The sequence below is a fragment of the Pempheris klunzingeri genome, chromosome 17 (assembly GCF_042242105.1).
Source record: "Pempheris klunzingeri isolate RE-2024b chromosome 17, fPemKlu1.hap1, whole genome shotgun sequence".
Classification (NCBI taxonomy): Eukaryota; Metazoa; Chordata; class Actinopteri; order Acropomatiformes; family Pempheridae; genus Pempheris; species Pempheris klunzingeri.
In genome coordinates, this window is record NC_092028.1 from 8,738,117 (window position 1) to 8,763,961 (window position 25,845).

Here is a 25,845-nt window from a genome sequence, read left to right on the forward strand (position 1 = left end):
CAACAATGCGGGCTACCTTTAACTTTACTTTAACAGTGATCATTTATGTCCAGTCATACCCACAGTACGCCTCAGTTCTTTAAAAGCAATACTGCATACAAGGGTCACTGCCGCATACGCACGACTATCCAAGAACGAAACACGGGAGCTAAAGACAATTCCATTTTAGATGCTTTTCCACCTAAGAAAAGAAGATCTGGGGGAAACACTGCAATGCTGCTGCAGGCCTGCCAAATCAACAACAATGAAATATAGCAGACTCACTACAGCAGCCATCATACCCTAGAGGAGAGCAGCGCTCAGCATTCACAGGCTTGGAAACTGAAAAACTGCTTCTATTTGATTGAATAACCATGATTTATACAGGGTAACAAACTGGGCTTGAAGCTCTAATCCCCAGCTGCTCCCAGTGTGTGAGGGCAAATAAATAAAAAATGACAAAAACTAAAACAGACTGCAGATTAAAACATGAAATTTCCCAAATTTGTTGGTGCATTAGAAAAGGGAAAGCACAATGAACCAATTCCTCTCAGGGTATTTCACAGAGGCATGCTGCCGTGCCTATAGGGTTGGATTCTCTTACACTGAGCTTGGGACAAAAACTGGCAACGCTCAGCATTTTGCACCAGATATACACTCATCCGATCTATGCATACAGCTCACTGCCGTCCCCTTCGTATCAAACACAAGCAAAGGTACATATTTAACATACGACAACAGGCTTAGAAAACCATCAATCGATGTTCTGATTTATCGTACAATGATGTTAAAAGGCGCTTTTAAATGTAAATGTACAAGCGCATTAACGGTTCCCCTGCTGTGTTTGTCTGCTCAGCCCTTCTTTTCTGAGGAAATCTGTAGTGCTTTTGATTTTTAACAGAGCGTGACATTCGTGTAATGCGTGTGTCTTTGTGACTGTTTGTGCTTGTGTATGCGTTGCATAATGACACAATTGCACAATATGAATATGGCTGCGGCCTTTCTGTGTGGCCCTCGTATGTTTCCCCCTGGTGCTTTGGTTTCGTCCCACAAGTTCAAAGAAAAGCAGGTTAGCTGTAGAAGTCTTTAGACAGCAGAGACAAACAGAGGGTTGAAAACATGAATTTAAAAAGAGTGATGGGGAGTTTTATGGATGTGGAAGTTGGGATGGCTGAAATGATAGACTTACCTCTCCAGGGTGTGCCCAGCCTGAAAAATGGATTAATGTGTCGGTATGTGTTTGCTTGTGTGTGCGTTTCCTGTCTCCAGTCGGAGATGCTGCTGCAGCACCAGTCCAACCCGTGCATTGTGGATAACGCAGGGAAAACACCTCTGGACCTGGCCTGCGAGTTCGGTAGAGTTGGGGTAAGAACCTGCAGTTTAAGTCATTATTTGAAAGCAGCAGCAATGGAGGACAATCTACAGAGATAATCTAATGTGTTGCCTGTGTCCTTTGCATATCTGTGCATGTGTGTCTGTGTGTGTGTGTGTAGGTAGTCCAGTTGTTGCTGTCCAGTAACATGTGTGCTGCTTTGCTGGAGCCCAAAAAAGGAGACACCACCGACCCCAACGGGACGTCTCCTCTCCACCTGGCCGCCAAGAACGGACACATAGACATCATCAGGTGCACACACACATACACACACACACACACACACACACTCCCAGATCCAAGTGGGAGGTTCATCTGTCATGCGCACACCATTTCTAATGAATGACTGGGTCTAAATGTCCTCCTGAGCTTGCTGATAAAACAGATATACTATAACACAACAGGGGAACAATATGATCCAATTAACTGAAGGAATAATGGAACAAATATGTTGCTGATGCATCAGTCAGTTCCTCTTAAATACATTTCCGGAAACTGGAAACACAGCAAATCTGCATGACGCTCACACAAAATGTCAAGTCATTATAATCTCATCTTGACAGGGATGTGTGCCTAATTTTTGTTTATGTTTTTGCAAGAGAGCGCCGTGGCAAAGTGACTTTTGTTGCCGTAGCGATGTCAGCATTCAGCACAAAGCTTCGGGATGACAGATCCCAGCAGAACGGTGCTCCACGGCAAATAAACACACAGCACAAAGTCTATTTTTCTTCTCATCACTCTCAGCCTCTTATAAGTAACTCGATTTATGTGTATGTGTATGGGGGGGAGGGGGTAATGAAGAGAGAGAGGAGGTTCAAGAGAGAGAGAGAGAGCGTAAAGCCTGTCATAGTTGATAGAGCAGAGCGTACCTTTCCAGAAGTGACACTGATAAATGATGCTCATTAGGCACGGCCAACAGTCTGTGGAAGACGCACACTGACATAAACGCACTCACACAAACACTGACTCATCATTCAGTGGAAGTCAAAGGAAAATGGTCCTTTCAACCTGTTATTTAAAGTGCAAGGCAACAAATCCCACAAACGGATCAACAAAGACAAATGAAACGATGAACTGATCCTACAGTGGCGTCCAAAGACTCATATACTGTAATTAAGTCTGCAGCCATGCTAGCAGCTTTGCGAGGCTTTGATGCTAAATGCTAACATGCTAACATGACCAACATGTGCTGCGTTTTAATGCTACATTTGGTCTCATCAACATAGTTTTCTGTTTCTGTTGCCAGACATCGGAACGAGTATGAAATGTGATCACGGCTCACGAATAGCGTTCGGACCGGCAGTCCTTGCCGAAACGATTATTTTATGAAGAAAAGGCAGAAAAGTGAATTTGTTCAAGTTTTAGTTCGATCTGAAGCACAATGATTGTAATCTAATTAGTGGTCTCAGTGAGATTAAGATCTCTTTTGCGAGAGAGTGCAGAGGAGAGAGACACATTTGGTCGTTATGATGAAAACTTTGAGCCCATCCTGCGTAAAACCATCTTGGCTTTGTGAAACTCACCAAATCTTAATCCGCAGTTGAAAATAGTCCCCAACAAATTTACTATTTATACCTATTTGGATATCATTTCCTGAAAACTAGAATTTAGGAAATCCCTGAGAAAGAAGAAATATATACTTCATATAAAGAGAGTAGTAGAGTAATACTCGTTATAGTAATATTCGTTCAGAATTCATGGTTTCACATCTTTTTTTTCCCTTTTCTCTTTTTCTTTTCCCTCGACCTCATTCAACTCTTCTCCTCTATGTGTTTCTTTGGACATCTCTGTTTATCTTCCAACTTCATTCCCTGACTCACTCTCGCTTCCTCCTGCTGTCTGCAGACTGCTGATCCAGGCAGGTATTGACATCAACAGACAGACCAAAGCAGGCACTGCCCTGCATGAAGCTGCCCTGTGTGGAAAGACCGAGGCAGTGAGACTCCTGCTGGACGTAAGAGGAACTTTACTGAAAACTTTACGGCACTGACACTCGGGACAATTACAGTCTAATTCTGATTTTCCAGCTTAAGAGGTATAAACATGGCCAAGGCCAAGACCTCCATTGAATTTATCTGCTGTGCACACTACTGTGAAGCATTACAGCTGTGACGCCTGTAAGGTGACTTAAAGTGAAGAATATGAGATAAATTGAATATTTCGTCAAAACAATAAGGCTGCCTATTTTCTGTGATGAATGACAAGACTGTGGAGGATGTTTTACGTAACAGGAGTTATCTAAACGGCAGATGCAGTAAGTGATTAGCAGAAAAAGAAATGTACATCAGTCTTTAAGTTTGGTTTCTCAAATCAGCAATGAGCCATGATTTTAAGGAATCCCCGCAGTGCACAAGGGCTAACCAGCAAAAGGAAGAAAACTGAAGAAAACATCTCTATTTTATTCTCTCACTTCAACAAATGCAGACAGTAATTAAGTACTTTCACTCACGTACTGTACAAACTGTGCAAAATGATGCGATCAGCTGATTGTGTGACATCACAGCTAGCCTGGAAGCCAATATTCAATATCCAGTATGCAACTTTCCTGTGTGTGACATGGAGATGTGAAGCATCCAGAGCACAAACAAAAATATTTGCCTTTTCATATGTTAGGAATTTTTCAAGGACAGACCAGGAGTAGGTTACATTTTACGAAATATTAACTAGCTAAATAGATATTTTGTATTTGTATTTTTTATTCAATAGTTTTTTTAATACGTCTTAAAATGTGTCTGGAGGGAATATGTAAGCAAGAAAGTCATCACAAGGCTGCAGGCAAACTGTCCAAATAAACTTGACTGTAATGACGCGTTTCCACTAGTACCTACTCAGCTCGACTCGACTCGACTCAACACGGTTTGGTTGCGTTTCCACCAGCACTAGTACCTGGTACCAGGTAGTATTTTAGTACCTCCTCGGCCGGGGTTCCAAGCGAGCTGAGTCGAGCTGACAATACAGTAGAATAAAAATATGGAAAATACTGGGGAAAAATTGACTTATTTCAACAACTACGTCTGTGCCTATAAGAATTGTTCCAGTCTATATATCATCGAAAGACCCTGCTTGCCCTAAAAAATAAAGGTGCAGAAATGTAAAATGATATAAGAAGTTCCTTCAGAGAAAGATTTACTCTGCTGGCATTGTTTTTTCTCATCAGTATGAAAGTATTCTTGGATAGGATTCCTGGGGAATAATTAATGGACTAAATGCTGTGGGGTCTGAGGCCTATTGCGTATTTTTGAAAGGTTTTGGAAAATCCCTACATCCCTATGTGATCAAATTGGGGCACAGCCATGAATTATATTGCAAAACTGCAATGCAAGAGAGAGAGATGATGATGCAAATTACCCATTTGTGCTAGTGACATTACAGTGCCACGGGGTTTATGAAAACAAGAAAGGCAATGTGCTGTAATGACTGTGCCTGTTCTGGCATGAGAAACTGACGATGCCATTCAGACCTCTGGCTGTGAGAGGCTACAGGTTTTGGCCTCAAAGCGTCTTTGACTGAATTCATCTCTGTTCTTCGGTTTACATTTGATTCAACTGATCTGAATGTGATTCTGCTCAACAGCGTTTGGCTGTCTAATTTAAAAAATAAGAGGAGGGGGGGTAATTAGTAGAGCATCTACAGGGGGTGAGCAAGCTTGGGTTATTTTCTCATGATTACATCCCTAAGGTGTTTCATTAGTATGAAAAGACTAATTGATGAGTTTTAAGTAACTGGATACTGTGTGCTTTAATGTGTCTTATCTATAACAGGTGTGTATGTTTTACTGTAATCACTGATACGGTAATATAATAAGGGAAAGTTTAACAACAAAACGAATGAGGCATGAAACGAGCAAAAAAAATGAAAATATACCAAATCTCCTCTCTTCCCTATTCGACAGAGCGGTATTAATGCCACAGTGAGGAACACCTACAGCCAGACTGCGCTGGACATCGTCTACCAGTTCACTGCGACGCAGGCCAGCAGAGAGATAAAACAACTGCTGAGGGGTAGGATGGATGGATGGATGGATGGATAGATGGTTTTATTTCTATAAATTACTTGATGTGAGGGCATTATTTTAGAGGGAACGATACCATGATGAGGTGATGGTGTTATGTTGAAAAGTTACATTTTGTAAAGTGATGATAAAACATTCTGGTTAATATGGATTCTCTGTAACTGGAAATATGATTTTTTTTTTTCACATGGTCTCTCTCAGATGCATCAGCAGCCCTTCAGGTTCGGGCTCTGAAGGATTACTGCAACAACTACGACCTGACCAGCCTCAACATCAAAGCAGGAGACGTCATTACGGTAACACACACACACACACACACACACACATTCAGAGCATTGTGAGCAAAATGTTAACCAAGCTCTGTTTGTTGACTGCAGTGAGGTTTGAGGCTCTCACATTCTCTTTTGGTTTGTTAGTCAATGTCATTATAATAAAAATAAATGTGTTACTCAAAAGTATTGCTTTGAAAAAGACCTGACCTGAGCATGATCGGCATGTCACCGCTAAATCTGAGTCTGCTTTTACTAATCTGTGCGTGTGCGCTGACAAATGCAGACTGGCTAACGCACAGAATTTGTTTCGTGCTCTCTTGGTGAGATTCCTGATGAATATGCAGGAATGAATGGCTTCAGCGTCCCTCATTTACTACGAATGTGTTCTACAGAAACATGTATTCACTTGCTACATTGGAGTCCGCCCACCACTCCTGAATATTTATGAGCATTTATGCAGGCTTTGGGTAATTATTACAGTAATAAGGAAGCCAGACAGTGGCCTTGCTTCCTTCCTCAGGGCCTGATTGAACAATTTGGCTTCACTGCTGGATTACAGGGAATTTGAGATGACTCTGAATGCAGTCAGAAAAAAAGATGGTTCTGTTGGATTTTTGAGGCTTTTCATTAATGATTGGAAAGCTAAAGATAGCACTGAATGGTATTATTAAACCGGTAAACCCAGCAATTCACAGAAATGCACAATTGTGTAGAATTATGCTTTTATTTTTTTCACAAAAAAAAAAAAAAAGAATCAATGTTTACGTATTTGACGTCTTTGTGAAGCTCTTGACTCGTATTATTGTTGTAAACACGTCTACCTGACAGGTTTTGGAGCAGCACCCTGATGGACGCTGGAAAGGCTGTATCCATGACAACCGAACAGGAAATGACCGGGTGGGCTACTTCCCGTCCACCATGGTTGAAGTCATCAGCAAGCGCACAGGTGTGTGTGCACTCCTATGTGTGTGTGTGTGTGTGTATGCGAGTGTGTTGGTGTTACTGCTGAAATGGTGACCGCGCTGACTGTCCGGGTAAAGTGTCAGCCAAGTGTCACGTTCATGTATTACGCATGTTTGAGCAAAACACAGAAGAAGAACTTGGGGAAAGATATAAAAAAAAAAAAGGAAGAAGAAGACGATGAAGAAAAGTGAATGAGTAATGGAGGAAGACACTTAACGGTAGCATCTCATCAGTTAGCTTTCCCTGGACGAACACAAGTTAGAAATCCTACCAGAATTTCATCTCTCTCATCTCACACAGTGGGAGAGAAGACATTTGTGAACATCCAGCTGTCATCCCAGCATTACTGATGGTGTAACTCAAGCTTTATGTTTGTGATCCATTTTAGTTGCCCTTCCACCAGAATGTTTAACTGTACTGTACAACTCTTCCTCAATGGAACCTGAAAGTAGCTGTTGAATAATGAGAACATAGACACCAGAATCATCCACATGTCCACGGCTCATACAGTGTTTCAGCTCTGCTCGGTGACACTTAGCATGACCTGCTGAATGACAGAGTAGATGCTTTTTCTTTTTCTGCCCACCACTCATATCTGTATAATAAATATGAAGTCATTTAGCCTAGCATAGACTGGAAATAACTGAGTGGTTAAATAGAGCTCAATGGTGCGTGCATGTGTAGATAAAAATGTAACAATTTTCCTGAAGAAGCTTTAAATATAGTTTTGCAAACTGTTTGACACAGTCTTATAGCATTAGCCCACTGCATTATATATTTACATCATTCACTAAAGCTATTTGTATCATTGCTATCTTGACTAAAATACTGAAATCCAAGCCAGTTTTATTCAAATGAAGTTTTGTAAATGTCTTGTCCATTGTTATCTAATTTTCAATTCATCCACTATGAGATTATAACTACACTAGACTAGAAATAGAAAAAAAGGTGGATTAGAAACACCTTTGGGTTTTACAAATTCAATATTAATTCAAATGAGCTAATGTGGCTAGGAAATACTTCTAACAAAATACTTTGTCAGCGATGCAGTTCAGTTCATAACCATTTAATACGGAAAGCTGAAATACTTATTTTCTGTTTTTCTGAGAATTAGAATATTGATACCACTCTCTGTCCAGTAAATATGAAAAACAGCTAGCCTGGCTCCGTCTAAAGGTAACATAATATAATAATAATCTCTGAATGTCGCTAATTAACGTACTGTTTGTCGCATCAATACAAACATTGAGGTGTAAAAACCGCATGTTGTGGAGGCTAGCTATTTCCACCTGTTTCCAGTATTTATGCTAAGCTAAGATAACTGGCGGATAACATCTCATGTACTGTACAGATGTGAGAATGGTATCAATCTTCTCGTCTATTGTGGCCCAAAATATCTTATCATGTTAACTTACAAATAGGTGAATGCTAATCATGTAAAAGATCGGCCAGGTATGATTTTGGTGTTATCTCTGTTTTCATTACTTAACAAGCAAAAACAATTATTTTAATGTCCATTCACTACTTTATAATGACCATGATGAGCTTTTTACCTCTCTGGTGGGATCTACAAAGCACATTCACACCCATTCTGTCATCCTAAAGCATCATTGCATAATCACAAAGAGGCTCAGATGTTTTTAACTGTCTGTTGATGTGTGTCTGTAGTTCAGGTATCTCTGTTTGTCTGTCTCTATTATGTCTGCTTGTCTCAGTCTGTATATCTGTCTCTCTGTTACTGTCTGCCCTCATATCCCCGTAATCACAGTCTTCTCACTCACCTATATATTCCACATTATCTCTCCTTTTCTGCTCAGCATTCTCATTCTTCTTTCTTCCTTAGTATTTACTGTACAGTAAGTCCATTTGCAACAATGGAACCTGCTCCAAGTCAAGGAAAAAGCCATAGTGGCTGCTTCTGTCCTTACATAAAGTGCATTATACAGCAGCTGTGGATACAGTGCGAAACAGCTGGAGCACTCCACTCAGCTTGCACAACCACACTGACTGATCAATGCCAGTGCATAGCCACACACACACTTGGGGCTACAGCAGCTGTTTTAGCAAGAGGTTTCATTTACTCAACTATTTTTCATCAATTTTTAATTATTCTTTTTTCCTACCACCCTCCACAGTCTGTCTCTCCTACATGTACTCTACCTCACATTTGCTCCATCTTTTTCCTCTAACAGGGCCATTTTTTTTTTCAGCCAACATGAATGATCAGTTGGATAGAAATGTGAGCAAAATATTTTTTCTGCACTAATTAAATTGGCCTTAATGTGGCAGCAGCCATCACAATCAGAGTGGGGAAACTGCAAGCTAACTCTACTTAAGCACACGAGCGACCAATAGCAAGAGTAATGGCAATGACTGTTAGCTTGTGGATAGTTGTCAAAGCAGTTTTCTGCTTCAGTAGTCATTTCAGCGAGCTCCTAGAAGGAATATTTTTTAGTGGAGACTTTGGGATGTTATAAAGGTTTGTCTGATTCCCAAAGTGTGCACAGTGATCATCTCTGTGCAGTGCTGTTAGAGAAGGATATCACTTTGCAATGGCATTGTCTGAGGGCAAAGGTAGGATAAGCTAACAGTTTAGATTCTGTTGCACTTTTGGAAAGAAACAGACCTACATCTTAACCTAGCCTAACCTTAACTTAATGTTTAAAGCAGAGTTCACTACACAACCCACATAGAATAGATAATTACACGTATGGAGAATATTTATGTACATCTGCAATGATGCAGTCTCGGCTCCGACCACTCTGTGCCGCTCCCTGCAAGGAAGCGCCGAGCTTAGCACAGCAGGGAGTGGGAAGAGACGAGGGGCCTTGTAACAGGGGGAATGGCACCTCTGTCATTAGCACCCTGTGCCCGAACACCTGTTCTTGCACCACTTGAGTTGAGCAGGTACAATCTCCTGTATGCATAACCTGCGTCACGTGTCGTCGTTTATGGGTCTATGGGTGTAGCTGGTGTAGCTGGTGCAGATGTTTTCGGTTTTCCTTTGCTTTCCGGCCTGGTCCTGTATCAAAGCCTGATCCCCTCTGATCCCCTTTGCTCATTAAAGGCTCTTGCTTTAACAACCTATGATGGCATATATGCAATGTATATGTATATGTACATCCACTGCTGGATATATGGCATGTGGAATCACTTTACAAATCCTGTAGTTTAATTAATGATATATAACAGGCCGTGGTGACCGGATGCAGTCATTCCCTGTGTCACAAAATAACACTGAAAGATTCGAACACATGTTAAACTCTTGATTACCAGCTCGTCAGTCCCTGAGACCATCTCCACTCTCACAATCCACGACCTTTTCACCTCGTCATACATTTCATTTCACCAGTGCCCACATTTGTTTGTCCACTCCTTCCTTCGTCCTCCCGTCTCTTAACATGCGCCGTGTCCTTCACCACCGTTGATTTCGTTGTTTAATTTTGTAACTTCAGCCTTTGTTTTTAATTTTTCTTTTTTTCCCCCTTTTCTTATGTGTAATTCTCTGTTTTGTCGTTTGTTTGTCACGTGGCGGTGGTTCACTGTTGGCTGGTTGTGTGTGTGTCGGTGTGTCGTCACGGTGGGTGTTATCTAGGTTTGGCCAGCACAGTCATTTGCACTCAACAGTTTCAAAAGATACCGCTGGTTCCTCCGGCGACGGTTGCCCCTGCCAACGCGGTAGTCAACGGCAACGACACCACGTTCCATCAGATCCATATCCTGCCTCCACCGCCTCCTCCTCCACCACATTCTCATCAGCCACTGCTTCCACTTTTCACTTCCTTTGGCTATAACAAGTCGCCCGTGACAACTCCACAGGGAGACACACCCACCGCCCCAGGTACACGGCCCCTTTTACATTATTCTTCTTCTTCTTATTATTATTATTATTCTTATTATAATTAAAGCTTCAAGGGATGCTTTCCTCTGGTGTTTTATATAAAAACTCTATTTCTGATTGGTCATGTACAATTGTAATTGGTGTTTTAAATGCCGAAAGAAGAAGGCATCCATTGAAGTTTTCTGTTGTGGATCATTATTTTTGTAATTTTTATGTAATTGTGTTGCTCATACTGTATAACTTTTTGTTTTTCTGTTTTGGCTGTCGTCATCTTGTCATACTGAGAGCCAGAGTGAGCTGTCAGACAGGAGCCCAAAGACATATGCAAAGTCAAACTTGCTGCCTTAAAATCGCCCACTTTAGGAACTTCCTGCTTGTGATCATCATCATTAGCAGAGGGGCCTGCAAAAGGCTACTTCTGTGGGCCCTATACTGATGTAGAAACACTTTGGAGGTGCAGACACTACGTATGTGTTTTAAATAGTTAGATGAATCTGGCTAGAATGGTCGAGGTGCCTCCTTAATGAATTATAAGTGTTAGTCTCTAAAGCAGTTGCAGTTATACTTGGCTTTTTATATATTAGAAAGCTTTCTGATCATGTGCCTAAGTGTAAATGGGCTATTACAGTTGTAATCCTTCCAATCTATACGATACTTTTCATTGTTAGTGGCAGGGTTCGACAAGCTTTACAGTTTGTAATCTAAGGCTGATGCACGTCTTTTTGACCACTAGGACCCAAGATCATGCCAGTTGCTTTATTTCAGGGCAACTAAATTGATATTACTATGAGTCTCGTGTGTCTTATGAGCTTCCATGTGAGCCAAAACCACAGAAATGCTTAAAGCACCTTATTTGAATGTCTTCAAAGCTTGCTCTAGTAATAAGAAATGTCTGTGTGTAAATAATGTTCCTGTCATTTGGATTTAGTGCTTGCTTTAGCACGTCTGTCAATAAGAAAACTACTTTGTGGGAAAAGGAACGGTTGAAGAAGTAACGCTAATCCAGCTGTGTGGCTTTTTAGGATACAGATCCAACACTGCTGCAAAGAAGAATCTTTTTTTGAATATCTTTGCTAGTAAGGAAAAATAGATGTGAGGTGGAAGGAAAGCTCACCATTTTACCACAGACCTCTGTTCGCCTAAGTTGCTTTGTGCTTCAGTTAATTGTCTCGGTTCCTTATTTTTTTTGCCCTTCTTTTTTTCCTTCCTTCCCTTTTCCTCTTCCCTTGTATCTCACCACTCTCCCAAACAACTAAGACAGCCCTGCTACTTTCTTTGACACATCATACACAACTCTCTCCTGACCACGCTGTGTGTAAAAGAATATTTTCTGTCCAGTCCTCGTCCTGCGTGTTATTGTCACATCTGATCATTTTAACACCACTTTAACCCATCTTTCACTTATACCTTTAGTGTGTGTGTAAGTGTGTGTGGTGAAGCGTGGCAATACTTAAGTCTCTACCTGGCTTTGGACATGTGAAAAACAACCCCAATGAGCGTGTGCAGATTTGTTATTATTACTTTGAAGAAAAATTATTTATTTGTTTTGTGGAGACAGTTAAGTTTGTCAGGCGTTTATATGGAGACGTTTCTTTCCCGAGAACGGGTGATATTTTATTTCTAGCTAAAAGAAAATGACTAAGGTATTTTATCTAGAGTAATGCTATTTCATCCCCAACAGTCTTAAGCTTTTGCACAGCCGTTCTTGGATTCTTGAACGCAAGGTATTAAGAATACATGCTGAAATTATGTATTACATGCAAAGATTTGCAACTTACAAAATGTGAAATGTCAAGTGTTATGTAAGAGACCCAAATACATTGTTAGAAAATGTCACCCAGGCTGTTTGGCAGGTAAGGTATTCACTGACTGGGAACTCTCTACTGTGTGAATGGGAGCCTTCACTGGGCATCATTTTGTTTCCTCCAGGAGACTAAATTCCCTTAGACAGATGTCCTTTCATACAGTAAATCTAAAAATGTAAAAGCAGCCTGCAAATAAAAAGAAAGAAAATAAACTGCCTTTACTTTAAGATCAGATCAGATTCCCTAAACCTTGGTTGAAAACAGCACTTTTTTTTTTAAACACAAGTTAAGAAATTATTCAAGTTGAATCAAAGAAAACAGTGTTCAGTCCATTGCTTGAGGTCACTTGGAGGGATGCAAAATGGCCACAAGAAGGTGCTGCAACATTACATGAAAGCAAGTGGAACTTTAGAATGTGTGTGTTTCTCTGGAGCGCTGTTGGCTAACACATATAAACCATTTATAAACCCTTATTAAGATGGTTATAATGGTTTATGACACTCTCCAAATGCACTACAACAGCCCCATTCTGACAAGGCTTGCATATATAATCACACACGTATGGATGCATTATATATGTATGTGTATGTACATTATGGCATATATGTGTATATACACAGATATTCATGTTATGGATTTATTTATGTACTATGGGTATATAAATGTTTTCATATATCTATATATATGCTGTATTTTTTCTGTGTATGTGTGTGTGTGAGCAGGTATGGGGGAGTGAAAGTGTGGTGTGTGGATGTGAGGTTTCTATATCCTTTTTTTTAAAAAACCCTTCCTTATCCGGCCTTTACCCCACCACCCTGCTCGCCTACTGGCCACTCTAATTTTTGTTTAATTAACCCCTCTTTACCCTTCTTTTAAGAAGAAGCCAATAACAGCGACAGTAGTAGGTAGTGTCAGTCGTTAGTGAAGCCAGAGTAGTTTTCTCAGTGTATAGTTAGGGAGAAATACTGTAAGGTCCTACATTTTAGATGGTTTTAGATGCAGTGGAGAGTAATGCCTGATATAACCTGATATCAGAATGACATTACTAGGTGACAAAAAAAGAATTCTAAATACCAAAATATTATAAAGGCTCAGTAAAGTTATTTCTATTTTCTTTACATCAGTGGCTTCATCATAGCATCAAATTTAGGATACGTATAAACTGATAATGGTTTGAGCCTTACATTACAGCTTCAATCAGTATTTTTGTATGAACAATGAGTATGTGTACTTGTAGAGATAAACCCACAGAGAATTATGATCCTCTCAACCGTTTTAGCCTCTTTTAGATAATTGTTGTGGTTTTACAGTCCACAACTTTACCATCTTTGGCACCAAACAACAGACAGACATACTAGCAAGTTGCTTGTAAACATAGTGAAGCATTTAGCAGCTAAGAAATAAATGTTTTTCTCATGAGATGGAGGAGATCAAAACAGAGCTAAAAGGAGAGTGAATATTGGACTTACATAAATTACATAATACAAACAAAATTTTGTAAGATCATTTGTCAGTGATGTATTTTCCACCTTTTCCGCTGCCCCGAAGTTGACAAAAATATAGAATATTGGTGCTTTAACCCTACAACACTAACCTAACAGTTAGTAACACCATCACTAACGTCGGGTATATTTGACCCGATATAATATACCCGATAAAAAAATACTTCTCATCAAAATATATTAAAGTACAACATTACATGGCAAATTGAAAATAAAATTCTTTTATTTTCCCCTATACAACGTCTCATAAAACCAAAAAGAATGTGTGTGGGGGGACGCTATAAAAAGGCTCTAATATTAGTAAAAAAATGAGAGAATCGTAATGAGAAAAAAAACAAAAAAGACACACAATGAAAATCACGTGACCACAGTCGCGTGGGTGAAAATCACCCGGCGTTAGTGTTCTAGGGTTAAGAGCTAATTTCGATAGCAAAAAGCTGGCAATGCTTCCGAGGCCAGTTTAGGGTCGGTTAGCGGCTAACAGTGGTGTTCTGTGTTAAAGGTTGTCGCGGCTCAGAGGCAAGTCCTCACAGCTCTCCCACCCCATCCAGCGGGCCCCATGGAGGCTCCAACGAAGAGATCTGGGTACTGCGCAAACCCGTGGCAGGTAACTAAGCCGCGCTGCGCTGAGCCCTCAACCCCTGACTCCTTTAACTCTGACCAGGGGTCAAACAGTATCTGACGTCCAATCAAAAAGGGCTTTTCTGGTTGGCACAGACTTGAAAGTGTCCGTGGTATTTCATAAGTCCCCAAGAGCAGTATCCCTCCACTTGTTTGAGCACAAAATGATAGTGTTTGAAGGCTTTCAGATACTCTTTGACCTGTTCCTGACAGCCCCCCCATGTCCTGCTTATCCCTCCATCTAAAGCTTAGCTGAACTCAGTGACCTTATGTGTAGGACTGCAGCCATCTGCATCGGTCTACAGTCTGTTTGTCTTTCCAGCTGGATGTATGGAAATGTTACTGCGTGAGAGAGGACAAGAAAACTCGAGAGAAAAAGAGCTTGAGAGAAAAAAACATAAGAAAGAGAGAGAGAGAGAGAGGAAGAACAGGTGTGTGTCCGTGTGTGTGTGAAAGCAAAAGGTGTGTCATCTGTGCTGCTCAGTTGTCAGCCACCTTGTCTGTCTGTCTGTCTGTCTTGTCTGTCTTGTCTGTCTGTCTTGTCTGTCTGTCTGTCCGTCCATTCAACCACATGCTGCTCAGTGCATTTCAATGGAGAGTCACACTCGTTATCACGTTGCTTTGGATATCAGCTAAACCACTCAATGTGTGTGTGTGTGTGTGTGTGTGTGTGTGTGTGTGTGTGTGTGTGCGCACGTGTGTGTGTGTGTGTGTGTGTGTGTGTGTGTGTGTGACTGTATGCATCCATTTGTTTGTTGCATGTGTGCATTTGTATGCACAAAATCGATACATATTGTTTGGATGGTTGCATGTGTGTGTGAATGCGTGTGTGGTTTTGTGTGTATGTCTGTGTGTGATGTGTGTGTGCGTGCATGTGTGTGTGTGTGTGTGTGTGTGTGTGTGTGTGTGTGTGTGTGTGTGTGTGTGTGTTGCAGGTGGAGACCGCAGCAGTGTGGGTAGTTCTGGCAGTGTGACCAGTGTGAGGTCGTCAGGCAGTGGTCAGAGTGCCGGCAGTGCTGCACACATCCTCCATGCACAGGCTGAGGGGGTTAAGGTATGACACACACACACACACACACACACGCATAAAATACAGCTAGAAACAAATGTGTGTATATGCACTACTGTTTTGGTTTGTTCCAAAAGGTGCATATTGATCATAGCCACTGTAATCCTGAAACAACAGTGACAAAAGAGATTAATAGCAGCAATGCTTGAATTCTGGGAAACTTAAGAATGTAGAGGCTCAGTTTCTATACTATTAATTGATTCATTTAAATCAATTTTTGAGTGTAGACAGTGCAGGCAGAGTTACACAGCAGGGAAACATACCAAAATATAAGATAATAATATAAGGTACTTGAGTATTTACATTGTATGCTACTTTATACTTCTAAACCACCACATCCCACTTCTCCTTCCTCCAACACGTTTATCTGAAACTGCAGTCACTAGTTACTTTTCAGATTAAAAAAAACACAAGATAAACTTAGAAAATGTAAAGCACTATTAACTAATAACTAATGCATTGGGGCTTTTACTTATAACTTGTTTTCAAATCTTAAGTACTCCTCTCTATCATTAACTATTCATGACTAAATCACCAACCATCAAAGCTTTAATCTAAAAACAAATATTCTAAGTTATTGTTTATTAGGACACACTCATCTGCTTCATCAGGACTGTGATGGCACCCTCAGTAAGATAGCTCACTGTTATCAGATAATAATTCAGCTGTTGCTAAATCCTGACTGGTGTGCTGCTGAGCTTCGCATCACGTTTTTCCAATTAAGTCTCGCCCTCTTCAAACCAGTGAGAAGAGCGCAGATAAAACAACAAAATCAAGAAATCGCTCACACGAAATAATTACATTGGTTCTAACATTGTTACTCTGAGTAACGAGCCGATTGAAAAAATAGGTTGTCAAGGCATTTAAGTAAATCTGTGATACACAAATATATATATACACGCTATACAACCACAGAGACATACTGTATGCATCTTTTTAGGTGGTCATTTGCTCATAAAGACTGCTGCACATTTTTCAGCAAGCACCCCGTGAAGGAACTGTTCTTGAGAAACTTTTTTAAACCTGCAGAAACATCCACACAGCAAAAAGCAGACCTAATTACAGCCCAGACTGACTGGTGGCATCTGTCTTCTCGGCACCTCACTTCACCTCACTTCTCATCAGCACTAGTCAGATTTTTACTGCAGCTCTCTCTGCAAGCCCAGAACCAAGGTTTTAATATGACTAATGTAGCAACTGTCTGCATATATCACATCTTTTTTTTTTTTTTTTCAGACACACTTTCTTACAGAGATCAATCTTTTCTGGAATGATGAGGTTTTAGAATTGGCATTTTTATGTTTCTCGATGAGAAGGCAAAAAAGAACCCAACCAATTTACTTTTTCCTGCTACGACTGCGTCCTTTTGTAAAGGTGTCATTGTCCCCTGAGGGCCAGTGTGGAGAATTCACTGGCCAACAAAATATGGAATATATGGAGCAATGGAGTTTGCTAGTTATGTAGCCTGAAGAATAGATAATATATGGTATATTATGATTTACAGTAGAATACATTTATTTTAGGACAGGTAATTCCATGGTAATTGTTATATTAAAGACTATGTAAAATTTAAAAGACGAATGACTCATTCTTTCTCTAACAACTAATTCATCAGCAATAAAACATAAACGTCTTGCTCAAAGCAATACGCTCTGGAGTTTTGCTGTTTCATCCTTACTTGGTCCGGCATGACCAGCTCATGTGGCTAATGGTAGCTAAACCTAGCAGGCAGCAGCAACACGCAGTTGTTTTCAGTGATAAACCTCGTCAGTAGTAAACCCACTGATCACTACATGCCCAGAACGAGACACAGTTTACTGTGGACAGAAACTAAAACTAAAAACAAACATTACAGCTAAACAGACATTAGCAATTTCCAACCTGACCTACAACAACTTAAAAGGTGGTAATATGTGGTGATAGCAGCTTTTTTAACGACCAGCAACCGGCCAAAAGAAAAAACAAATGGCTGCTACTTTAATGCTACAAAATGTAAGTTGCTGCTCATTCATATGGATGCGTTTGTGTTTGTATATTTGCAGCTTCTGGCCACGGTCTTGTCCCAGTCTGCCAAGGCCAAGGAGCACCTGCTGGAGCAGTCCAAGTCTGTGGACCAGCCTGCAGGTAGGACAGGGTGATCCTTCTCTCATCAAGTTGCTGTGTGTCACTAATGAGTTCACTTGCAGTAGGATTTTAGACATGAATTCACAGTAACTCAGTTGGAGGTTTTATGATAAAAGAAAGGGAGATGTTTCAATTGAGAGACAAAGATTAAAGCCTGTGAGAAGTCGCGTTAGAAAAACAAGTCATAAAAACAAGAGTCATAATCCACTGGTCTTTTTTTTAAAAAAATGTCATTATATCACTTCTACACACAGACACACATATCTTGGCTGGTTTACCAGACAGATGGCCAAGGCAGGGGATGTAGGAGGGAGTGTTAAAGGGTGGGATTGGTTGAAAAGGTTTGGTATGTCTTGGAAAGCAAGAATTTGATTGGTCGCTCATCAGCACAATGAATGAGACCGACCAGAAATACATTGGCGGAGAGGTCAGTTTGGTGGCAAGTAAACTCATCTGTTGATGGATCGGAAGTTAACAGTGATAGGGCGATAGCTTGAAACTGGCCAATGGCTCTTATCCCAGCAGGCTCTGCCAGCTCCTCTCGAACATCAAGCCAATCGGGCTGTCCTCTCCACGAAGCGCCGCCTTACGACGTCACAGCAACCAGGAAGGGGGAGGGGCCAGGCGAGGGGAAGGTAGGACAGTCCCAAATTCCCACAGATACAAACACACACATACAGTCACATACAGAATCATCACCATCAACATCTTACTGCAGCATGATGACAATGTAGCTCCTCAGTCACCTTAACCACAGCCCTCTCTCACACACACACTCACACACACACACACATATACAGACTATATATAGTTTTATACACACACACCCCAAGATGTCTCAGCGGTTTCTCTCGCAGCTGGCCTCATCCGTTCTGCGAGTGTTCGGATGCAGCCATGACACGGTGAGTGTGTGAATGGAAGATCTCCAGCCTGATCTTGTAGGAACCTGCAATCTTGTGTGTGAATGTATGCGTGTGTGTGTGAGGGAGAGAGAATCCTGTCCTCTTTTTTTATCTGCTACCTGCTATCCATCGTTATTCATTCCTTTTAGTTGCAGCTTCTCTTCTTCCATTGCGGTATTTTCCTTCTGTTGCAGATAAAAATGTCTTTCAATTGATGATTGGTAGGTGCGCCTCAGGCAACCATAACTCTAGTTGAGATATCAGTGTGTGTGTGTGTGTGTGTGTGTGTGTGTGTGTGTGTGTGTGCTGGCCGGTACCCAGCAGTATGCATGTCGTGGGTGGACTAGCTCGGCACAAGAAGTGTGAAATCTGAGCTTACACCACGTACAGTAGGCTGTTATTTACTGTAGAGTGTGTGTTTGTGTGTGTGTACTTTTCTATATGTGTGTACGTGTGTGTTTATATATGTGTGTGGGCCAACATTTAAGTTCATGTCTCATTCTATAATGATTTTGTGCTTGAAAACCAATGAGCATATTTAAATAGCAGGTGGTTGTGGTGGCTGCTCGCACCGCTTGCTTGCAGCGTGTGTGTGTGTGTGTGTGTGTGTGTGTGTGTGTGTCCTGTCATGTAAGCCATGTTCTCACAGCCATCTGTTAGCTATAGTCCTGATTCTTCAGCAACCATCGTCCCAGTGTTACTCTCGGCTGGGTAAAGCGCATGAAGGATGGGAGGGACGGCCAATAAGCTTTGAGGGACAGTGTCGAGAAGGAGGAGGGTGTTGGGGAGAGGTGAAGAAGAGAGGGAGAACAAGAGAAAGGCAAAATGGAGAAAGACAGGAGGGATGTGGGAAACAGTCCTGTAGCTCTGCTCCCTGCTGCTGCACATCAGCATTTAGTACAAATCAATCATTTTTACCAGGTTGTACATATGTGGTCCCTTCCAGCTGGTCAGGAGTGGGTCGCGTCAATGTGTGAAGTCATTAAAACTAATGAGTGTCTTAGGACCCCATCACATCACCTCATTTGTTCTGGACTTTCAGACCTTTCTCTTGACCTAAAATTACATTCATGAAACCTCCCTCAGACCTTGGGCCCATTTAAAAGGGGTGGTCTCAGTCCGGATCCGGAACTGAACTACAGTTCGGTTCATTTATAGTGTGTAAATATTTTTGTCTAATTTTTTTTTTCTGCAAATTTTTCAGTTATTTTCCAAGAGAATGAGAGAGTGAGGGATACCTGCCAAATTAACAGCACGCCATCTACAAACCGATGAATTGCTAGTATAGGGAGACACAGCTCACGCAGGCGATGATGAGAGGATGTAGTTAAGTCATTTTCGTTGTTTTCAACTGATGCAGGCAGCTGTTTTCAGCGAAAAAGCTCTACACTACCCACCCTGTAGTCAATGGCAGTTTTTGAAGTGTGACTGGCCTAAAGCCATGTGACCATATACCCAGCCCATCCATGTGTTTGTGTGTGTTGTCTTTAATATAATATTCTAACATTGTTGCGTTTTTAGCCATTAATTTTAAAGTTCTTTGTTATTTGTGTTATGATAAAGGCCACAAGCTGAAAAGTTAGGAACTAGCTGGTGAACACAGTGGCGCATTTAGCAGCTAAAGCAGGTTCAGAAGTTGGTATAGACACAAAGACATTTGATAATAATAATAATAATAATAATAATAATAATAGTGATTTTTTTAAAACATTATATCATTACTATACAGCTTTGTAATTGTGATGTCAGATATGTCAATCATATTTCATAGTATCTCTTATACTCTTCACTAGCAAGCTAATGTATTGTCAGTTGGCTCAGTTCGCTAAGCTAGCCAAGTCAGTAGGTGTAAATAACCTATTTAGTAACATAACATATGTATTATTTAGTAACATATCTCTACATAAGAACTAGTTTGTGTGATGCAACCCTTTTTGTCATTTAGTAATGCATAAGTCTCCACTGAACATTTATGTTATAACTAGACTAAGTTTAAATGCAACAGCTTGTGAAAGCAACTCCAGGCATCCAAGATTGTTGTGTTTTGTTTACCTTTGTTTATTTCACACAGACAAATGGTGTATGGATGAAACCTGTAATGGCTTATATGAAGAACCACACCCAAAAACCATACAATAGATAAAAGCAATGGGAACATAACCTTCTATACTGCAGCAAGATCATTTATATGAATAAGGAAGGTTCTAATATGGATCCTTGAGGTACGCCACGTTACCTTAAATTTCTTTTGACACATGACTACTTATAAAAAGAAACATTTAGAACATAATTACTGAACCACATTACCATGAAAGCCATATCTGTACATTTTTGAAAGCAGAATAGCGTGTGACTATCAAATGCTTTTGAAATTCCAAAATGTTTGAAAAAATATGGCTTTATTACAATTGGATGGTAGCTTGTAAAGAATCCTGGTTTATCTGTTTTAAATAGACAATATAATATCATTCAGCACTATACAGTCAGGAAGATCAAATCTACTAAAAGATGCAAAAGAAACCTTAATGTAATCTAATGGCTTCACTTTTGTATCAATCTTCTGTCAATCAATTTGTTGGCAAAACATGCACCAACATTGGAAAAGAAATCAGCAATTCTACAAGCAATGTCAAAAGGATCAGTGGCAGCAGAATTTCCATCTGTAAAGATTAAAGGAAGCAGTAAATTGTGAGATTCTAGCATTACTATTAGACATCAGTCAGGACTTGAAAATATAGAAGCTGTTTATATAATGCAGAAAATGTTTGTAGCTTAGCTACAGTCTTTAAGTCTTAGTCTGAGAGTAACTAGATCAGAGTGGTTATGTAGTTCATCAAAAAATTCATTAACATCTTTTAGAAATCAACAGCATAGGATTTGTTGTTTGTCCTGTCTTAACGACCTCAACCTTTTTTTTTTTTATTAACATGTAATGAACAGGAAATCACCATAGAAGTGTGAGTGTTTTAAGGAAAGAGTTCTCTTGTGGGGAAGTGTGAGATGATGAGTGTGAAGTCTTCTTTTAGAGTAGTCCCCATCTTAATACAGGCCTCCTCCTGTGTGGCCTCCTCCCTTCAAGAACAAAATAAATTCTATACATCAATTCTATTTTGTTTTTACTTTGCAGCTGTAAAGTGTCAAATGCAGATTGCTTCTGCTAATCTGCATCTCTTGCTGTAGCATTTGAGATACTGTAGGCAGGGCCTGTCTCCTTCCTAACTTTAGCCTGGTTTTCACTGCAGGGCCAAGGGGGGCTGACCAGGGCTAATTCATTGACTTTATCAAGAGCCCACTGAGTTATAATGTCACTGAATGATTATAATCATCCATAAATGTGTACAAATTTCTCTTTATCATAAGTAATTCTGGCAACATGATGTATTGACTGTGGCCCCTGTTTGAACCGACTTGGCCCTGCTGAGAAAAAGTGGCTCTTGAAGAAGTAGACATGGAGCCAGTGACAGCATGCCCCCTGTCTTCTCTCCCGTAGAGCTCAGAGGCCGTTGTCCAATGGCTGAGCGACTTTCAGCTGCAGGTCTACGCTCCAAACTTCCTGGGCGCTGGGTATGACTTACCCACGATTAGCCGAATGACCCCAGAGGTAAGGCAACTGAACCCTGACCCCCGAACCCCAGCGATGTCACAGGCACCCCCAAGGACCACCACGTGGAAACAAGCCTGCATGACTTTGATTTGTGCTGTCCTTGGTTTTTTTCCCAAGATGCATGTATATCATTTCCTTTAAAAGATCTCAAATACGCACAAGTAAAACACTCAACTAAACTGATCTCAGGTTCCTATTAAAGAATATGCATTACTATGTACTAAATATATTTCATGTCTATGGGAATGATGTATTTCTCACATGTGAATGAATTCTAAATATTTAAAAGGCTGAGTGCATTCAAAATGCTATTGATGCACGGAGCATTGATGCATTCTCGTGTCTGTACAGGAAAATATGAAGCTACTGCCAGTAGCAGGTTAGCTTTGGTTAGCTTAACTACCTGTTTTCCTCTGTTTGCAGTTTTTGTACTAAGCTAAGCTAACTGGCTGTCGGCAGTAGCTTCATGTTTATCATGCAGGTGTGAGAGTGACATCAGTCGTGTCACCAAATTCTTTGCAAGAAAGCAAATATTTCCCCATATTAGTCATTTGAAATGGTACATTTCCAATAATCTCCAGTAAGCTCTAACAATGTGGATGATGCTTGTCTTATCTAAAGAAAAGGTGGAAACTAAACCGGATCTAAGAGAACCGTGAATCCTTGTGGATTGGGTGCATGAATAGGCCTGTGGTCACCAACATGTTGCTCATAGCGGCTCGATAAGAGTTTTTGTCGCTGTGGGTTATGGTCTTTTTGTCCCCCAGTGTTCAAAAATCACTTACTGCAGCCTTAAGTAACAAGAAAAACTGATCCAGGAAGTGCTGGATTGCTTAATGAAAAGTAAACTAGCACTATTCTAGGATGCAAGAATTCCTGTAACAAACAAAGTGTGTTTACCCACTGAAAGTGACGACTTTTTGAAAGTAATTAAAATCACAAGACACCAGATTTAAGGCTGAGCTTGAGACTTCTAGTTTTTAATAGTAAGCCTGTGTTACAAACTTGGGCTATGGAGTTTTTTTTTTTCCATAAGAAGAAGAATAAATAGAAAGTATGTGCACAGTGTTATGCTGCATTGGCACCAGGCAAATTTCTAAAAAACACATCCTGTGCCAGTCATAAATTAGTCTGAATTAAGATTCATGGAGTTAAAAAAAAGAAAGTAAAATAAATAAAACTAGATAAATAGTCAAGAATTCAAAATAAGCTTAATATATCCAGACAACCTCCTGAACCTCACGTCACCTTCAACACTGCTGCTACTGCCTGTTGTGAGGAACTAGTCTGATGCTCTCTGCCACGCTCACCTACATACAAATAATTTACAGCACACATGAATTATTTGTATAAATACGTACACTCCGGTGCTGTGCATGCTGAATGGTTCAGAGCTAAGCTGCCTAAAAGAAGGGTTTGTCATCAGATATATCGTAGAATCCAGGCCTCGTACTGTATGCTCGTGTCGCATCTGCACATTATTTCTGAGTTATGTAACCAAGTGTGTGTGTGGTGAGTGTTGATGTATGTTTGTAAAAGGGTGTTCTTGTGTGTCGACCACAACTAACTTTGAAATACACAGAAACAAAACTTGAACAGACAATGGCAGGATGATGCAGTGTAAACGGTGACTTACAGCTCCAGATAAATCTGCATACCGTCGTTTATACTGTGCATGTTATGTATTTAAGAATAAGCTTGTTTACTAATGACAGAAATAAAGAGTATAAAGAGCTGAGTTTGATTATGATTATGATTATGATCAAGGTGATTGTAGATGCTTCCTTTTCACTGCAGACATTCGCTTTTGCTTTCCTGGCTTTACTTATGATTTTTGAAACATTTACATTTCTGCTCTATTTTTCTCAACTGGCAAAAGCTTTCATCCGATGACACGCTGTCACTTGTTTCTTCGTGTGGCAATTTTACCTCTGTGTGTGTGTGTGTGTGTGTGAATGAGAAAGACTGCTGGAGTATTGGGGAGATTTTAATTCACTCACTTCAAAAAGCCTGAACATGCCACTATTGTATCTTACTTGTGCTTTGTGTGTGTGTGTGTGTGTGTGTGTGTGTTTGTGTAGGATCTGACAGCTATTGGAATAACTAAACCAGGTCACAGAAAGAAGATGACATCAGAGATTAACAAGCTAAGTGTCACTGAGTGGCTGCCTGACCAGAAACCTGTGAGTAAAATTCAACACACACACACACACCAGCACTATGGTTTAGTGACCAATTAGCAGCCCCAAGCCTGTTTTCAAAGGCCAGCCCGGTGAGCAGTCATGTTTCTGGTGTTCCTATAGGCCAATCTAGGAGAGTGGCTGTCTGCTATTGGTCTGAGCCAGTACCACCAGGTGTTAGTGCAGAATGGCTATGAGAACATCGAATTCATCACTGACATCACCTGGGAGGACCTGCAGGAAATAGGCATCACCAAACTAGGTAAGGCATATACTCTGTGCACATCACTCTATTTTTATCTATCAGAGCGTACGACCACCATGATTGCTAAAGTTTCCCCTTCAAAACACGAGAGTCTGCACGTGTCGGTGTCTGCCAAGTCTTTGCAGGCTTAGATAATGGCATCTGTAGCAAGCATTTATATGTGCTGAGCTTCACAAGAGCACGACAACTCTGTAGCACATTAAAAGATGAACGCGTTCAAAACAATCCTAGCGGGGCATAGACGTGCTGCATGTAGAGCCCCGAAAGTGACCGAATCTGGTAAAAAGTCAAAAATAGAACTGAATAAAGGTTTATATTTTTCCCTTCAACCTTCAAGTGGTAAAAAAAAAAAAGCAAAGAAATGTAATATGTAAAGAAAAGAGACACACACGAGATAATGTGATGATGATAGTGTGGTCTGTGAACTTGAACTTGTGCTACCGTTTCTACAGTGATGCTACAGCAGTGTATGGATAATTAATAGCACATGCACTGGCTGGTGTAGGTTTGTGATGAAAGTTAGCTTCAGCTAGGTGAAAAATCCCTCTGATTGTTGATTGTGAAAAGGGAGATGTCGTGCAGGGAAAATAGGGAACAGATAAATGATCAAATATGAGGCCAAGACCAAAAAATTAAATGACCTAGCGAAAGAAAAACTGAAGAGCAAAAACTAAAAAAGCTTCTTCTTTTTTCAACCAACTAAAGGTGGTGGAGGTGAAATGAGAAGTATGGATTTTTATATTTCAGTTTTAATGATTTAACAAACAACGTTATGTACTGATGTATTCAGTTATATTTCTGATTTGACTTTTGACTGGAAACCTTTTGCTACATTTTGTTTCAGAGTTTTAATGTTTAATAAGTAAGCTCATATTTTAAGTTTAGGGAGGATCTACATATGTTACAATAAATAATGATGACAATAATGATAATAATAATAATGATAATACTAGTACTTTTACTTTTTACTTTTTATTACTTATTACAATTACTAGTAATTGTAATAATGAACAAGAATCGTCACTCCAATCTTTCCGTTGTAGGCCACCAGAAGAAGCTGATGCTGGCGGTGAAGCGGCTGGCTGAAATGCAGCGCAGTTCAGATGGACGGGGCTCCCTCAGAAAGAAGCCACCACCAATCACACACCAGCAAGATGTCATGTCAACGGACAGTCCTCCTCCAGATGGTGAGCTAACAGATTCAGTCTTTTAAACCTACTGTGAGTGTGTGCACACATCATCTCACTGGTTAAACATGTACTATATGTGTTTTGTTTTATTCCTGTAACAGTACAGCCATCACCTCGTGTCCTGTTAAGATTCATATTCATATT

The 25,845-nt window shown here is 40.4% G+C and overlaps 1 protein-coding gene across 1 annotated transcript in view; it reads left to right on the top strand.

Annotated features, from left to right (window-relative positions):
* Nucleotides 1-25,845, top strand: part of caskin1 (CASK interacting protein 1) — an 87,193-nt gene that overhangs the window by 55,420 nt on the left and 5,928 nt on the right. Inside the window, exons 5-18 of the mRNA XM_070847675.1 lie at nt 1,249-1,344; nt 1,473-1,603; nt 3,197-3,305; nt 5,244-5,352; nt 5,565-5,659; nt 6,464-6,581; nt 10,194-10,439; nt 14,249-14,353; nt 15,303-15,421; nt 17,479-17,560; nt 18,086-18,195; nt 24,148-24,249; nt 24,370-24,508; nt 25,555-25,698. Of these exons, the coding sequence (XP_070703776.1) occupies nt 1,249-1,344; nt 1,473-1,603; nt 3,197-3,305; nt 5,244-5,352; nt 5,565-5,659; nt 6,464-6,581; nt 10,194-10,439; nt 14,249-14,353; nt 15,303-15,421; nt 17,479-17,560; nt 18,086-18,195; nt 24,148-24,249; nt 24,370-24,508; nt 25,555-25,698 (1,705 nt within the window). The remainder of the gene's footprint in view (nt 1-1,248; nt 1,345-1,472; nt 1,604-3,196; nt 3,306-5,243; nt 5,353-5,564; nt 5,660-6,463; nt 6,582-10,193; nt 10,440-14,248; nt 14,354-15,302; nt 15,422-17,478; nt 17,561-18,085; nt 18,196-24,147; nt 24,250-24,369; nt 24,509-25,554; nt 25,699-25,845) is intronic.